Source organism: Cucurbita pepo, chromosome 16 (genome assembly GCF_057944985.1).
Source record: "Cucurbita pepo subsp. pepo isolate OVF chromosome 16, ASM5794498v1, whole genome shotgun sequence".
NCBI lineage: Eukaryota > Viridiplantae > Streptophyta > Magnoliopsida > Cucurbitales > Cucurbitaceae > Cucurbita > Cucurbita pepo.
The window spans coordinates 1055623-1074475 of NC_141813.1; the positions used below are offsets into that span (position 1 = coordinate 1055623).

At 39.2% G+C, this 18853-nt stretch overlaps 1 protein-coding gene and 1 non-coding gene across 2 annotated transcripts; one reads left to right on the plus strand and one right to left on the minus strand.

Moving 5' to 3' along the window:
* Positions 1-2855: 2855 nt before the first annotated feature.
* On the minus strand, positions 2856-2995 carry LOC147787708 (small nucleolar RNA Z247). Its single transcript, XR_015412599.1, has one exon. It is a non-coding gene; the product is annotated as a small nucleolar RNA Z247 (small nucleolar RNA).
* A 2697-nt stretch (positions 2996-5692) lies between these two features.
* CYP78A7 (cytochrome P450, family 78, subfamily A, polypeptide 7) lies at positions 5693-7671 on the plus strand. The gene is made up of 2 exons (XM_023657301.2): positions 5693-6858; positions 6936-7671. Exons 1-2 carry the CDS (start codon positions 5893-5895, stop codon positions 7542-7544), a joined length of 1575 nt encoding a protein of 524 aa, XP_023513069.2. The 5' UTR covers positions 5693-5892; the 3' UTR covers positions 7545-7671.
* The last annotated feature ends 11182 nt before the right edge of the window (positions 7672-18853 follow it).

Genomic DNA, 18853 nt, shown 5'->3' on the forward strand with positions numbered 1-18853 from the left:
GCACGCGACATCCAAGTCAGTAACCTCTTAGACTTTCTTAAGTAATACTTGTAGGAATCGCTTGAACGTGCTAATATGCAAGCATATTTTTTCTTTAAATTATGTGTAGAAGCGTGTCGAGAGCCCATACACTAGCCTTGAGAGGGGACGATGGATTACATAAATAGTTTAGCTCATGATAGGTGTCACTATCCTGTGTAGAAATAGTTAGGGGTCTCTTGAACAAACTCGTTGTACTGTAAACCCGCTTTGAGAGGGGCATGGGATCACATGGGTAAACCAAGTAGCTGGTAGACACACACGAGTCTCTCCCCTAGATGTTGACGGTATAGTTTGTTATATGAAAAGGCCACCAGTTAACCTTACATGGATGTGTATAGACTAGATTCTACTTTTTCTTTTTCAAGTGAAGGATGTTGCTGGTCAAGGTGGAGGGGTGCTCGAGAGCTGCGCTGTCACATAAGGGTATCGACTTGTGATGTCGGGTTAGTCTGTATCCTCATGGGTTGTATTTGTACATATTTTGTATCCCATTCCCGTTTCCCATTTGTAAATAACTTGAACAACACTTATTCTATAATATTTTCGTTTTGGATCTTGATTATGATGTTATATGATTTTAGTTCATGTAAAATTTTATATGATTGTTTGCCAAAAATATCTGGAGTGCTCGAATTAGGGACCTCCACAATTATATGGTATTGTCGACTTGGGCATAAGCTCTCGTGTTTTGCTTTTGGTTTCCTCAAAATGGAGATGTATTCTATAAACCTATGATCAACCCCTTAATTAGTCGATGTGGGACTCTTCTCCCAACGATCCTCCCCTCAAACAAAGTACATCATAGAGCCTCCCCGGAGGCCTATGGAGCCCTCGAACAGACTCCCCTTAATCGAGGCTCGACTCTTTCTCTGAAGCCCTTGAACAAAGTACATCATAAAACCTCTCCTGAGGCCTATGGAGCCCTCAAACAACCTCCTCTTAATCGAGGCTCGACTCCTTCTCTGAAGCCCTCGAACAAAGTACACCCTTTGTTCAATCAAGACTCAACTCCTTCTCTAGAGCCCTTGAATAAAGTACACAATTTGTTCAACACTTAGTCACTTTTGACTGCACCTTCGAGGCTCACAACTTCATTGTTCGACATTTGATAATTCTATTCACACGACTAAGTTAAAAGCATGGTATGATATTGTCCACTTAGGGCATAAGCTCTCGTAACTTTGCTTTTAATTTCCCCAAAAGGCCTCGTACTAATATTATGTATTCCTTATAAACGTATGATCAACCCCTTAATTAGTTTATGTGAGACTCTTCTCCCAACAATCCTCAACAATTATTTTAAAATATCATCATTACCACAATATGGTCGAGCCCCGTAATTGTATGTAACCCTTATAGGTATTTTAGAATAAAGATACTAGATATTTTAGAAAAAAAATCGAGATATTTTAGAAATAGATTTTCTGGTATCTACCATAAATACCCGTACACCCTGTTAGACGAACACGACTCTCCACAATGGTATGATATTGTCCACTTTGAGCATAAGCTCTCATGGCTTTGCTTTGGGCTTCCCCAAAAGGCCTCATACCAATGGAGTTAGCATTCCTCACTTATTAGTCGATGTGGGACTTCCATCATCCAACACCTCCCCTCGAACAAAGTGCGCCTCCCCTTAATCGAGGCTCGACTCCTTTGGAGTCTTAGTCATTTTTGACTGCCTTCGAGGAGGGGCTTGGCTCCTTTTCTTTAGGAGTTCTTTGTTCGATATTTGAGGATTTACCAATTTATTGGCACGACTAAGTTTAGGGCATGGCTCTGATACCATGTTAGATTGAATGGCACGATGACCTATATGGGTCACGACCTCATGTATTTATAGATGCGTATAATGAAGATTACATTCCAAATCTATGATTTGGTAACAAACCATAAAATCATAGATTTGGTAACAAATAAGTTCCAAAGGTGACGAAGACCTATTGGAAGAACTAGTATATGGTAATCGATGACTCTTTGCTAACTGACACGCATTACAAACTGACAAAGATGACTCACTAGCACACGAAATATTATTTAGACGCAAAATGGATTTTATTACTTGAGATGAAGGATGTCCAAGACGAGCATGCCATTGGGCGTGAGTAGTAGATCTGCTCACCAAGGCGTGCTTGAGATTATCGACATCGGATGGCTTAATAGGATAAAGACCAGATTCACACCTCCCATTTAGGAGACTTTTCCTCGACTGTCGATCCTTTATAGAAAAATGCCAAGGATGGAATTCAAAAAATACGTCATTATCACGAGAAAATTTATGAACAGAAAGAAGATGTTTGGAAATTTCAGGCACATGCAAAATATTACGCAACGCAAGAGGACGAGTAGCAGTATTAATTAGAGAATGACCAGTATGCAAAACACGCAAACCTGCTCCATTGCCGACTTGAACTTGTTCACCTCCATGATAACGTTCACGCACAGCGAGACGATCCAGGTCACTAGTGATATGGTCCGTAGCGCCTGTGTCGCTGTACCAATTTGGGTCAATCTTGTAAGAGGAAGTAGCCGCCAGTGCCGTAGGAGGAGCAGAAGAAGGTTCATCTTGATAGGACTCATCCATCCTATGCCAGCAGCGGATAGCAGTATGCCCCACTTTGCCGCAGATCTGGCAGGAAGGACGAGCAGAAGGGCCACGACGATCACCAGCAGGACGAGAGGGTGCATAACCTTGAGAACGACCACGACCGCGATCCCTACGCCCACGATTCTTCTGCTGACCACCACGACTAGCATAATTGGCAGAAGATCCAAGATTTAACTGAAGTTCAGCCTGGTGTTGTAGTTGGCGAGCTTCATACGTCATTAGATGTGCAAACACATCATCAAGGGTGAGGGCTTCACTCTTGGTAGTCATTGAGGTGACGAAGGGATCATAGTCAGGGCCAAGACCAGCGAGAAGATACGCGATCACATCATCATCCTGCAAGGCAGAGCCGGCGGCGGCCAGCTCGGTGGCTAGCCCTTTGATCTTGCAAAAATAATTTGCAGCAGATTGATCTCGTTTCTTGGACGTGGCGAGCTCAACACGAATCTGAGTAGTGCGAGCACGAGTTGACGATGAAAACATCCGCTGCAGGGTATCCCACGCCTCCTTGGACGTAGTAGCGGCAACCACATCATGAAGAATCTCCTCAGACATGGAGGAGAGAAGGCCGCTAAGGACTTGTTGATCCTGATCATACCACTGATTATAGGCCGGATTAGAGACCAGCTCAGCACCAGCAGCAGTTGAGGAAGGGATCAACTTGGCAGGTGCAACATTGGTGCCATCGAGGTAGCCCATAAGCTTCGTACTCCGTAGGTAGGGGAGGAGCTGGGCACGCCATATGATGAAGTTGTTTTTGGTTAGACGAATTGTGACAACATGGTGTAGAGGGATTGGATATTGTTTAAAAAATAAACCTTGGCTCTGATACCATGTTAGACGAACACGACTCTCCACAATGGTATGATATTGTCCACTTTGAGCATAAGCTCTCATGGCTTTGCTTTGGGCTTCCCCAAAAGGCCTCATACCAATGGAGTTAGCATTCCTCACTTATTAGTCGATGTGGGACTTCCATCATCCAACACACCCTAACTAGGTTTTCACCCCGAGAAATCCCAACCAGTCTCAAGTAGCAAAATGTAGTAGTATTCTACAAAGTGTCTTGCAATCTCTTCTTGATTAATCTTAATAAAGAGTGCAAGTGTTTCTCACAAAGAGTTATGTTCAACACGGACGAGCACACTCAACAATATATTGATTCTTGAAGAAGAATTTTGTTCTTCAAATTAAGTTTCTCGCTCCGATTTTCGTAGGCTAAACCCTGTTCCCGTATTCAAACATGTGAATATTCTAAGTACAAAATACGCCCTGCCTAGTCGGTAAGTCCCTTGTTTGATTCTAGTGCTCCGTAAACATCATAATAAAGAACGAAACTTTATTCATTTTCATTCGTTCTCGTTCCCTTGAAGTGAACCGGGTTTAAAGAGCATCGATAGTAAAGGCCAAATGAATTGATGCCCTCATATAAACACACAAATTTTGTACGAGAGATTTGTCTTCTCCCTCCATTATTCGTATCAAACATGTTGACATGACAGCTCCATTAGGTACACTTTCCCACCATGGACATACACATAGGTATCAAACCTTGTTAATCAACTCATTAATTACTTCTTTTATGATTATAAAATCCATTTATTATGATCCACTATATGAACATTCAAATTTTAAGGTTCCAAAATAAATAAATAAATCCCAATCCATCAAATAATTTATTTTATAATATGGTGAGACATTTCATGAAATTTACAATTTCAATCCAATAATATTATTATAATTTATTTTAACATTTTGTAATCGAGGTTAGTGATGCACGGTAACTTGTAAATGTTTGATATTTGAACTGTAGAGATATTAATCATTAATGTAATATGTACTGTGAATCAATATATTTTTTTAAAACTAATTTAAAAAATAATGAGGTGATAACCCAACCCAACACCCAAATTGTTTGTGTCATTAAACCAACGAACTCGACATTTCAAATTGGTTCAAAATACGTGAGATCCCACATCAGTCAAAGAGTGAAACAAAACATTTTTTTATAAGAGTGTGAAAACTTCTCCCAGGCAGATAAAGGAAAGTACAAATAGGACAATATCCGCTAGCGGTGGACTACATAACCTAAAACCCAAATTGCTTGTATCACTAACCCAACCAACTAGACATTTTGAATTGGTTCAAAAAATGTGAGATTCCACATTAGTTAAAGAGTGAAACGAAATATTATTTATAAAAGTGTGAAAACCTCTTCCTAGCATGAAAAGAAAGTCCAGAGAGGACAATATCGGCTAGCGGCGGACTACATAACCCAACACTCAAATTGCTTGTATCACTAACCCAACCAACTCGACATTTCAAATTGGTTCAAAATACGTGAGATCCCACATCAGTTAGAGAGAGTTAACAAAACATTTTTTACAAGAGTGTGGAAACTTCTCCCTAGTAGACAAATGAAAGTCCAAAGAGTACAATATCTGGTAGCCGTGGATTACATACATAACCCATCACCCAAATTGTTTGTATCACTAACCCAACCAACTCGACATTTCAAATTGGTTCAAAATACGTGAGATCCAACATTAGTTAGAGAGAGTCAACAAAACATTTTTTTATAAGAGTGTGGACACCTCTCCCCAGTAGACAAATGAAAGTCCAAAGAGTACAATATCTGCTAGCCGTGGATTACATGCATAACCCATCACCCAAATTGCTTGTATCACTAACCCAACCAACTCAACATTTCGAATGGGTTCAAAATACGTGAGATCCCACGTCTCTTAGAGAAGAGAACAAAACATTCTTATAATAGTATGAAACCCTCTCGCTTCTTACCAGATTTGGAAAAGCCCGAGTATCTGAGAATGAATATCCAAAGAGAACAATATCTAGTATAGACGGGGGAAGAGATATTATTATATGAAAAAGAAATGGAAGTAAGTAGTGGTGGGATGTGTGGTTTAGAGTCCATAGTGAGAGTGTGAAGTTAAATTAATAATAACATTCACAGGTCTCAATGAGTTTATATGAATCCAAAGTGTAACCCCCACCCCACGATCATCTCTCCCCCTCCCTTTCTCTCTGCCTCTCCATAACGCCCTTAACGCCCTTATCACAATCTCTCTCTCTCTCTCTTTCATGCAAATCCCAATCTCTCTCTCTCCACGTGAAAATCATCCTCTCCGCCCTCTCGCCCTCTCCCTCTCCCTATAAAACCCCCCCTCTCCGCCCTCCTCCCCCTGCAACACCCACTCACAACCCTCCCCCTTCTCTCCCCCATGGACCTCTCTTCCCTCCCCTCCAAAGACACCACTTGGTGGCTCTTCACCCTACCTCACTTCCTCCCCTCCCAATTCTCTCCGCTCCTCCTCCTCCTCGCCTTTCTCTCCCTCGCCTTCCTCTCCGCCCTTCTCGCTACCGCCGGCACTGCCTGGCCCAATGGAAGGAACCATAGAGGCCAACGTCCCATCCCCGGCGCCCGCGGCCTTCCAATTCTCGGCAGCTTGTTCTCTCTCACCCACGGCCTACCCCACCGGACTCTGGCTGCCATGGCTGCAGCCACAGGCAGGTCTCAGCTAATGGCCTTCAGTCTAGGCTCCACCCCTGTTGTGGTTACCTCCGACCCTCATACAGCCAAGGAGATTCTAACCTCACCCCACTTCGCTAACCGCCCCCTCAAGCAGTCCGCCAAGAGTCTAATGTTCGGGCGAGCCATAGGGTTCGCCCCAAACGGCACCTACTGGCGTCTACTGAGGCGAATCGCATCGACCCACTTATTCTCTCCCAAACGTATCGCCGCCCACGAACCCGCTCGCCAGCTCGAATGCGCCGCCATGTTACAAACCATTCACAACCAACAAACCCTTAACGGAGCCGTTTCCTTACGAAAACACCTCCAAGCCGCTGCCTTGAACAACGTGATGTGGAGCGTATTTGGAAAGCGGTTCGACCCGACCGATTCCAAATTAGAAACGGTTCGCGAGTTGGTTCGTGAAGGGTTCGAGCTGCTCGGTGCGTTTAATTGGTCGGATTATCTCCCCTGGCTTAGTGGATTCTACGACCCGGGTCGTATCCGCCACCGCTGCGCCCAACTCGTCCCTAAAGTTAATGAATTTGTCCGCGGCGTAATTGATGAGCACCGCCGCGGTCAAGCTCCGTCGGATGATTCCGATTTCGTCGACGTTTTGCTGTCTCTCGACGGCGATGAAAAGCTCAACGAGGATGACATGGTGGCTGTCTTATGGGTACGTAAATTTAATTAATTTTTAATTAAAAAATTCAATTTTGGATTGAGGGTTTTTTTTTTTTTTTTTGGGTGAAGGAAATGATTTTCCGGGGTACGGACACGACGGCGCTGCTGACGGAGTGGGTGGTGGCGGAGTTAATTTTACATCCGGAGATACAGGGACAAGTCGCGACGGAAATCGCCACCGCTGTGGACGGAAGTAGCCTCTCAGACGCTGACGTGGCGAATCTGCCGTACTTACAGGCGGTGGTGAAGGAGACACTGCGGCTACACCCACCAGGTCCACTACTCTCGTGGGCCCGCCTCTCTTCGTCGGATGTCCACCTCAGCAACGGCATGCTTATCCCAGAGAACACAACCGCCATGGTCAACATGTGGGCCATAACGCACGACCCCCACGTATGGGAAGATCCACACGTGTTCAACCCAGGGAGGTTCGTGGGTGCTGACGTGGACATCAGAGGGTGCGACCTCCGACTAGCGCCGTTCGGAGCAGGGCGGAGGGTGTGCCCAGGGAAGAATCTGGGGCTGGTGACTGTCACACTGTGGGTGGCTAAGCTGGTCCATCACTTCAAATGGGGTCCGGACCCAGCCGCCCCAGTGGAGCTGAGTGAGGTGCTGAAGCTCTCGTGTGAGATGAAGCATCCTCTAAGTGCGGTGGCAGTGACAAGAAATGGATTTTAGGTGTTTTGAGTTTGTTTGGGTGTCTTTATGTTTTTTGTTTCGTTAATTTTTGTCATTGTCGTTTTGTGTTTAAGCCCAATGGTTAGGGTTTGGGTTTAGAATGTGTATGTTTGTGGAATTATTATTAAGTGAAGAAAAGACTCCATTTTTGAACCTCTCTTGTAAGGAGTCTTTTTTCTTTTCTTTTTGTATCTATGCCTCTTCTATTTTGTTTCCGAACTCGAACCCCACTCAATTTTTTACTTCTCGGGAATCAATCGAGAATTTACTGATTGTGACTCTGCTGGGTTTTAGGGCTTCCCGTCTTCTTTTTGTCGATCGAGACACGTTCCTTCATTTCACTGATAGAATTGCTCGAGAGTTCACTGATTGTGATTTTGCTGCTGGGTTTTAAGAGTTCTCTTCTTATTGTTTTTTATCGAGACACTTTTCCTCTTTCCAATGATAGAAATGCTCGAGAATTCATTGATCGTGATTTTGTTACTGGGTTTTAGGAGTTTTTTTTTTTTTTTTTTTTTTTTTTTTATCGATCGAGACACTTCCCTCATTCCACTGATATAATTGCTCGAGAATTCAGTGATTGTGATTTTACTGCTGGGTTTTAGGAGTTCTCTTCTTATTGTTTTTTATCGAGACACTTTTCCTCTTTCCAATGATAGAAATGCTTGACAATTCATTGATCGTGATTTTGCTACTGGGTTTTAGGAGTTTCGTTCTTTTTATCGATCGTGACACTTTCCCTCATTCTCGAACATTTCTATTTTGGAATGAGGAAAAATGTCTCAATAAAAAAAAAAAAAAAAAAAAAAGAGAACTCCTAAAACTCGGCAGAACCACAATTAGTGAATTATCGAGCAATTCTATCAGTAGAATGAGCGAAAGTGTCTAGATCGACAAAAGGAAGAAGGAAACTCCTAAAACCCTAGTGATTTTGCTGCTGGATTTTAGGAGTTTTCTTCTTCCTTTTGTCGATCCAGACAATTCCCCTCATTCTACTGATAAAATTGCTCGAGAATTCACTAACGATGATTCTGCTGGCTTTTAGGGTTCCTTTTTTTTTTTTCTTTTGTCCATTGAGACACTTTTCCTTATTCCACTCGTCCAACCTTCTTCACAAACTGGATGTCACAAAGATAGCCAACTCGATTATATAAAGTTTCAAAAAAAATTAAAGAGGGAACTTATTAAAAATCCTTTTAAAATATTGGAAGAAAGTTTCGGTATAATATAACATTTTTTTTTTAATTTAAAAAAAAGTTAATATTTCTTTTTTGTGAGAATTATTAATTTTCTCGATCATAGTTAGATTTAATGTTATTATTCAATGCTTAGATTTTGTGCTACAATTCAAGCGCACGTAAGTAATAAAAATAATCGTGTGATAAGCATGTTACGCTGAACGTTCATAATTATTGAGTTTCCATATATAAAGATATAGATAACGTACTTTTCAAAATAAGATTGTTATTCGTTAAAAATAACGGTCAAGACTAAATTGCATAATGGTCAACCGCTAAAGAACAAAACGGTATAATATACCTATCATTAAATGAAAAGTAGGGTTCCAATATTACGGGAGTACAGGTACAACTCTCGTTTAGTATAAGTCACATTAGCATTATTTAAGAATGACGTGGAGATTAATCGTATTAAACACATTAATGAATAAAGTAATATTTATAACGTGGATGAAGGGAACGTGTAGAATTGAGCCTCCGACTTATCTCGACTCTTAAATCTCCACAACTCGTACACATCCTAACCTCACCGTGCAACTTTGTTTCCATTTGAAAACAAAAATAACATGAAAAATTACTCAGTATCTATCTTCCTTTGACGCTCTTAAATGTTATTCATACACATTATACGCTTTTCGAGAAGCCTTAGACTAACTCTCGAGTAAGAGCTCATATATATATATATATATATTCAAATAAATTTTTTTTTTTAATTTTTTAAGAAAATATTTAAGGTTTCGATACGATAAGGTTTAAAGTTTAGGATTTATAAATATAAAATTAAAATTTTCAAAAAAATAAAATAAATATAAGACATTAAAGAACATATGAGAAATCTTTTTTTCAAATCTTCTAACAACCATTTATTATTTATTTAATTGGTTTTTTTTTAAGGGAAAAAAAAAATTATGGAATATTCTTTGGGAGATTCCTTGTTAATTTAATATTAATTAATATATTGAATTGGTTGTGTTCCACATTGAAGCAGCGTTAAATTAGAGATAACAATCCACAAAGCATGAATTGTGCTTCGCTTATTTTAAGGTACAAAACGTTTTTCTCATGATTGTAATTTGGTAACAAATACAAATTTCTTCCATTATGGTTAACAATTAAAAGCAAATGTTTTTGTAATTAGTTATTGTTTAAATTTGTGACACCCGGGAATAGAGGAGTAAATGAATGAACTGAGATTATATCCAAACGAGAGAAATCAAAAGATACAACGACTTAGAACAAAATATGCTTCGAATCCTGATCCAAGTCTTATATAAAAGCCCAACCCCACTGTTAACAGATATTGTCCGCTTTGCCTCGTTACGTATCGCCGTCAGTTTCACAGTTTTAAAACGCTCACCCTTATAAGGAATGACTTATTGATCTCACAATCCACCTCCTTAGGGGCTCAGTGTTGACGCTGACACACTATCCAGTGATTGGCTCTATACCATTCGTAATGGCTCCCCTCTTCAACTGATGCAGGAATCCATTCCCCTTCGAAGCCCAATATCCAGGCTGACACATTGTCCGGTGCTTGACTTTGATACCATTTGTAATAGCTCAACCCCATCGCTAGTAGACATTGTTCGCTTTAGCCCGTTATTTATTGTTGTCACCTTCACGATTTTTAAATAATGCTTCAGTCCTCTCTCCAATCAATATAGGATCTGACATGTTAGACACGAGACATTACGGATGTCACATCTTAAACATGAGACATTACCGAGATCACATCTTAGACATGGGACATTATGGATAATCGTTGTTTTTTTAAGGTTATAATACTAAAAACAAAATGTGGTAAGATGACGAGAGGGGAATATGAAAACTAAGTTTTAGTTGTAAATCAAACATTTTTCCTTTTTTTAAGAAAGTTGTAACCTAACCCATTTTAGTATTTTTGGGTTAGTTTAGGTTGACCATATAAAAAAGTATTTTTTTAATAATTGATTTAAAATTTAAATACTCATATAATATTTTATGGTTTGATACAAGTATTATTGGTCTGTTCCAAATTAATAATTTCAAATTACCGTCGTGGTTGGTGGATTGCTCGCCAACAATAGATAGTGATATTAGTCGGTTGTAATTACTTTCACGTGTTTATCTTAAAATAAATTATTTAATAATTAAAAAAAACGATTTATTTTTTTATCAGAAGAACAATTCTTAATCGAACATAATTTAATTATCGAAGTATGAATATTATCGTGATACTTTAAACATTACAAATCTTCGCTAAATTATTTTATATTTTTATATTTATTTATTTATTTATTTGCATTGCTATTAAATTTCTACAATAAATTTAAGTACAACATGATAATTAATTTTATTTTATGTCTTTGAATTATTATAATTATTTGAAACAAGTACATAAATTTTAAATAAAATAAAAAATAAAAATATAAGGACGAAAGCGAGAGGAAGCAAATAAAATTGAAATAAATAAATTAATTAATACAACGTTATTTTATTTTCAATCATACGTCATCAAATATTATATATTTTTTTTTGTTTTGAATTCAACAAATATTATATATTTTGGGCAACTTGTTTGATTACGGGTGTTGAATGGAATCTTCATTTTTTTTTTTTTTAGAGAATATGGAATCTCGATTTTGTTATAATATTTTAATGGTACGATATTTAATTCTCATACACAATGAATTTAAATATATAACGTGCTTCTATATTGATTTATATTTGTAATACGTGGTGTATAATAGTATTTTATAGGGCATAACGTAATCATCACAACAATATAATAAAATGAGCAAAAGTCTAAAAGTACTTGCATCACGAAAAAAAACATTAGTAGTAACTTAGTCCACTTACAGTATTGAGCTAAGCCGATGTGACTAAATTTCCTTAATAGTAGCTTAATCTTGTTCGTTGTGATTCGATTCCACCTGTAACATTTGATGACATTGAACTAAGAATACGTATAAGAAACTAATGTTACCTGACTCTCCTAATTGATCCAAAGCAACTCTAAATATATTATTCATTCGCAAATAATAGTTTTACCTGCTTGAAATGTTATCGTAAAGAAATAAAAATAAAAATATACACCCGACTTTCTTTCTTTCCCTTTTTACTCTCCATCTCCTACGATCCCTCATTTTCACCACAATGCTAATTTGGAGAATAATAAGAAGAAAGAAAGTGGAGGAAGCCAGTTTGGAATTAGCTTCGGAACTAGACCTTGACGAGTAAGATCAAATAAACACCAAGTTATGAAATTTAGTGACGTTGGCTTAGGCCACCGAGTAAGTGACTCTACGATTGGCTCGGTTGGATGAATTGTTTGAAGTATGAATAGCGTGTGCCCTATGGGCCTTTGTCGTGTCGCGCCTTGTAATTGTTTGATATTTGTTTAGTATGTTATTACTGCAATGTGAGTATGTTGTGTTATCATACTTGATATGTTATGTTATATTATGTTGTAATTATGAGATATACTATTGAACGAAATGAACTCCTCATCCTTATAGCGGAAGTATTGAGAACCATTGTAACGACTCAAAATTTCTACATACTCAGAATCGCTATTAACGTCTTATGCTCATCTCTAATGTGGAAATATAACTCTTAAAAGAAAACATCATCTATAATCTAAATGTTGCAACATGTAAAACATCTTTTATCTCTTGAAAACACAGCTATGGTCTTACGTGTTTAAATACAAAACGCTTAAATTTAGAGAAATAAAAAAATACAAAATAATTTAAAATGATGAAATGCAAAACAACCCATTCTAACCTAAGACTAGGAATTTAAATGAGTCTACCCTATGCATGTGCCACAGTCTCTGCTTGCGATGCCGCCGTTCTCTGTACATGTGCACTTTGCCTTTACCTAAAAAAAATGATGTGGCACACGACATGAGTATTTCGAAAAATACGCAGTAAGTGGCCCTACTATAGGGGTCATGCAAATGCAAACACATGCAATCATGTTCTTGGGACCTATCTTGATCTCATCTAGGGGTGGCCTCTAGTCTTGGACAACTATGGATGTGTAGTACTTCCCTACACACGACCCACACGTGCGAGTGTGAATCCCTAGGTGGGCTCGCACACCCCCTGGACCCTCTCTTGTTAAGCTAATCTATAGTGACGTCCGAAGGTCAGCGGAACCCCTAGTATCATGCGCCTCATGATCACCCTCATCATTATACTGTGCGTGTCCGCACTCTTCATATCTAGGGAAGTAACCCTATGCTTATGAACATACAACATGCATGAGGTCTCTCTAAATCCCATCATAATGTCTCTTCTGACACAACCTTCTCATCTCATCTCTTTGTTACATTAAATAACACATGCTCGTGGATATTTGTATTAATATCATTTTCATGCTCTTAAGGTTGTGTCCTATGGTCTATCGACATGATGTAATATGGTACTCATCATCATAAAACATGCTTAATATGGAAAACATCAACATATTAAGATAAACATCGTGCAATCATCATACTCATCATATCGCCATAAAGTGCATCAAACATATCAAGTACGTCATACATCGAAATATATATATTACGCACATCATCATGCATCATAACTCAAACATCATAACTCATACATCATCATATACTAGTATACGACATCATATGATACAACTCATACATCATAAATTGTAACTCATACAATTTTATAGGCTATCCTATAGTCTTACCTGATTAGCATAAGCTGATGTCACAAATTTATCCATAATGAATGTTTGATTTTTGTCATTTGTATCCAAGTCAAGCTATATGAACCCATGACTTCAATTTCACGCTCAATTCTCTAAATTTTACAATGGTCCATGTGTTAAACTTGATACGAGCATTAAAGACTTTGCATGAGTAGAGTCTTGTAATGTTATAATTTATATATATATTTCATTAGGATTTCATTTTCTATTATTAATGTTCTAGGAAAGATATTGTTACGGCAAAGAATTTGACCTCTGATATTTCTCTTCATCTCTATTTATTCTTGCACTCGGATAGGTGTGTTTTATTCTTTAATTTTGTTCACTAAATCTATTTTTGTATTTACTCTTGCACTTTGATATGTGTGTTTTATCTTTTAATTTTGTTCACCAAATCTTACCAATTGTTTTTTATCTTTTAATTGTTCACCAAATCTTACCCTTTTTCTCCCTATTATTGGTCAATACTTCTTTTAGTTAACTAATTTTGTTATTCAATTTTTATTTACAAATCTTTTTTTTTTCTTTATGTGTGGAGTTGTTGTTTTGCCTTTTAATTGGGTTAATCCCAATTTGTAATTGATTTTACTCTCCATATGTCAATCTTACCTCTTTTTCTCTATCTTCTTTCTTAGCAGGTCTAGTCAACTTCTGTTTCAAAAAGTTCCTAGTATTTATGGAGTTCTATTCTTGTGTGACTCTTTCAAAATTTTCTTATTTTTCTTGATATTTTTCTGTTAAACCACTTTACATTATTTGTAGTGTCTATCTTTTTTTTTTTTTTTTTTTTTTTTGTAAAGGTTATATATTGTCATGCTTAGAATTGCATTTGAAATCCAATTGTTTATGTTCTCTACTCTAACAATCTGTTGATGAAATCCATGGGTATTATAGTCATGCCCTAAACTTAGCCATGACAATAGAATCCTCAAATATCGAACAAAGAATTGTGAGCCTCGAAGGGGTAGTCAAAAGTGACTAAAGTGTCGAACAAAAGGTGTACTTTATACGAGGGCTCCAAAGAAAGGAGTCGAGCCTCGATTATCGATTAAGGGGAGGTTGTTCAAGAGCTCCATAAGCCTCAGGGGAGGCTTATAGTGTACTTTGTTCGAGGGGAGGATGGTTGGGAGTGAGTCCCACATTAGTTAATTTAGGGAATGATCACGGGTTTATAAGTAAAAGAATACATTTTCATTGATACGAGGCCTTTTGGGAAGCCCAAAGCAATGACATGAGAGCTTTGATGTCTTTTGGGAGGAAATCTTTGGACAGAGAAAAAATAGCTGAAGAAAATTGTTGGAAGAATACAAAAGCAGAAAGCACAATAAAATAACAGAGGAGGAAGATAACGAAATTTTTGGTATATCTACCTTATTATTTGAACTCCCATATTTGAGTTTTTACCCGCTAGAGACTTGGTATGAAGGCCTCCAATCTGCAAGTTAATCTTGATAAGCCTTCGATCTGCACACTCCCAAATGTAATGGAACCTGATCTCCATGCTTGCTTTGGTCGTGAAAAATTGGATCTTTGATTAGGGAGATTGTAGCTTCCCAAATGTAATGGAACCTGATCTCCATGCTTGCTTTGGTCGTGCAAAATTGGATCTTTGATTAGGGAGATCGTAGCTTTGTTGTCCGCCTCCAATCTGCGAGCTTTTACCAGCGCTAGAGACTTGGTAAAAATGTCTCCAAGCTGTTACTCTATTCGGATGAAGGCCTCCGATCTGCAAGTCAATCTTGATAAGCCTCCGAGACTTGGTAAAAATGTCTCAAAGCTGTTCCTCTATTCGGATGAAGGCCTCCAATCTGCAAGTCAATCTTGATAAGCCTCCGATCTGCACACTCCCGAAAGTAATGGAACCTGATCTCTATGCTTGCTTTGGTCGTGCAAAACTGGATCTTTGATCAGGGAGATCGTAGCTTTGTTGTCCGCCTCCAATCTGCGAGCTTTTACCCGCGCTAGAGACTTGGTAAAAATGTCTCCAAGCTGTTACTCTATTCGGATGAAGGCCTCCGATCTGCAAGTCAATCTTGATAAGCCTCCGAGACTTGGTAAAAATATCTCCAAGCTGTTCTTCTATTGGGATGAAGGCCTCCAATCTGCAAGTCAATCTCGATAAGCCTCCGATCTGCACACTCCCGAATGTAATGGAACCTGATCTCTATGTACTTGCTTGAGTCGTGCAAAACTGGATCTTTGATCAGAGAGATCGTAGCTTTGTTGTCCACGTATAGCATTGGTGGATCGCCTTCTCTTTCTGTGTGGTCGCCGTCGAAGCGGCGATGTACTCTGCTTCGCAAGAAGACAGAGCAACTACCTTCTGTTTAGTTGATTGCTAGCAGATCGCGCCACCTAAGAGAAAGTAAATTATCCCGCTGGTGCTCTTACGATCATCAACGTCACTAGCCATGTCACTATCATTGTAGCCGATCAGCTCAATCTTCTTCTTTCCTCTCCCTGCACAGTATCTCACGCCCCAGCATCTGGTTCCGGCCACATAGCGCAGGATGCGCTTGATAGCCACAAGATGCTCCTCCCTAGGTGCTTCCATAAACCTATTCACGTATCCAATGGAATATGCGAGGTTAGGGCGTGTGTTTACCAGATAGCACAGACTCTCGACAATGCTGCGGTAATTGGTGGCATCGACTGCCGTTGTAGTGCTGGCCTTCCTTAGTTGGAACCAAGCCTCCATTGGTGTTCTTATACGGTTACTGTCCGCTAGCTCAGCTGTATCCATAAACTTCTTCACGTACATACCTTGATAGATGGTGATGTCGGCAGTACTCTGTTGCACTTCGATGCCGAGGTAGTAGCTGAGCACGCTGAGATTGCTCATCTTGAAGTTCTTTGACATCTCCATCTTGAATCTTTCAAGAACTTCCATGTCACCTCCAGTGATTATGAGGTTGTCGACGTACACTCCCATGATCAGCTGCTACTCGCCGTGGCCGTGCGTGTACATGTCATGCTTAGAGGCACAACGCTTGAACTTTAGCGACAATAGGGTACTGTCGAGCTTCACGTTCCAAGCTCGTGGTGATTGTCGAAGCCCGTAGAGTGCCTTGTGCAGCGCAGTACCTTGCCGAGATTGTCGTTGTCTAGGAAGCCAGGTGGTTGTCGGACATTGACTGTCTCCTTCAGACCTTCGTTGAGGAATGTGTTCTTCACGTCCATGTGGTGGACCTCCTAGGAATGATGTGCCACGATCGCCCAGCAACAGGCGGATAAATTCCCACCTTGCCATCGGCGCGAACACCTCTTCGAAGTCCACCCCTTTCTTCTGGACGTAGCCCCTTCGCCACCACACAGGCCTCGTACTTCACAACTTCTTCACGTACTATATTCTAAAACTGGCCGAAGTGTTTCTCATTTGATTGGACTATTTAAAACAAACTATATTCTAAAACTGACCGAAGTAGCCAACAAATCTTGCGCCTAAACAAGGCCCAAAGTAACAAAGAGATTCTGGCTTGAAGCTGTTATGTGGGTGAATCATATCTTAAATCGATATCCAACTCTTGAAGTAAAAGATGTGACACCAGAAGAGGCTTGGAGTGGAGTAAAACCATCAGTTGACTATTTTCGAGTTTTCGAATGTGTGGGATATGTTCATATTCCCGTTGCCAAGAGGAAAAAGCTTGAAGATAAAAGTGTAAGTTGTGTTTCATTTGGAATCATGTGGTGAATCCAAAGGTACAGAATGTTTGATCCTGTTGCAAATAAAATCATAGTTAGCCGCGATGTAATTTTTTATGAGGATCGTGAATGGGAATAGAAAAATTCTGAAAATGAAGATGATTTAGATTGGGGAGAAAGCTTTAAAATTTCAACTGCAACGGAAGAAGACATAATACAACACACAGGTTCAACTTCATCAATTAACTCAGACGGTGAAATTGAACCTGCTGTTGTACCTGCGGCTGAAATCGAACCAGGTTTGGTTATAAGGGAGGGCAAAAGTCGATGCCCACCTATATGGTCAACTGATTATGTTTCCGGTGAAGGTTTATCCGAAGAAGATGATGTTACCATGACATTTTTTACAAATTCAGATCCTGTAAAGCACGAGGAAGTAGTCAAAAACTCAAAGTGGAGGATTTGCCATGTAGGAGAAGATTATATTCATTGAAAAAAAATCAGACTTACACTTAGTAGCTCTACCTACTGTGCTAAGAAAATTGGGGTAAAATGGAATTATAAAATTAAACTAAATGAGCTTGGAGAGGTTGACAAATGCAAGACAAGATTAGTGGTAAAAGGATACACACAAGCTCTTTTAAGGTTTGACAGTTATATGGGGATAGAATTTGAGAATTCAGGTAACAAAAAGAAAGAAAACTCAGTCCTTCCTCTTGCTGCGGGTGAGGAACGTCCCACTATTCATAGACTGAACACAGGTTCCACTGGAGAATTGGATTTGGTTAGACAATGTGTGTGCATGAAATTGATCACTGAAGTTCTGCGTTGGTAGATAGAATGGATACTGTGAGGATGATCATAACTTTTGCCGCTCAGAAAGGTTGGAAATTTTATCAGTTAGATCTAAAATCAGCTTTTCTACATGGAGAATTGAAAGAAGACGTCTTTGTAGTACAACCAAGAGGCTATGAAAAAAGGGGGAGTGAACATATGGTGTATAAGCTCAACAAAGCACTCTACGGGTTAAAACAGGCACCTAGAGCATGGTTCATCGCAACAACATTTTATCGCTTGTCCATCGCAACAACATTTTGCAATAGCAAAAAGAGTTTTGAGGTACTTGAAAGGTACAGTTAACTATGATGTATTCTACAAAAGGGGAGGAGTGAGTGAACTAATCAGTTTTACTGATAGTGACTATGTCGGCGACATAGAAGACTACAAAAGCACTTCAAACTATGTGTTCATGATAAGTGAAGGAGCAGTGACTTGGTCATTTAGGAAGCAGCCTATAATCACTTTATCAACCACAGAGGCAGAAGCTGTTTGGATGACAAGAATACTCAAGGAGATAGGTTCTTTACATACAGAAGGACCAAACTTATATGTGATAATGCTTCAACTATTAAGTTGTCAAAAAAACCCATTTCTACATGGTCGTTCTAAGCACGTAAGCGTGAGATTTCATTTTCTTAGAGATCTTATACAAGAAGACCCTGTCAACTTAGCGTTCTGTGGTATTCAAGATAAACTTGCTGATTTGTTTACCAAACCTCTCAAGCATAAAGAGCTTGGTGTATGTGATATTTTACTTAACCTGATTCTTGTAAAAAAAAAACAAAAACGGGGATAAGTTGAAGGGAGGAAATGTTAGGAGTTATTGGTCTAGGCAACTTCTGTTTCAAAAAGTTCCGTCTTTAGGAGTCCTCTTCTTCTGGGATT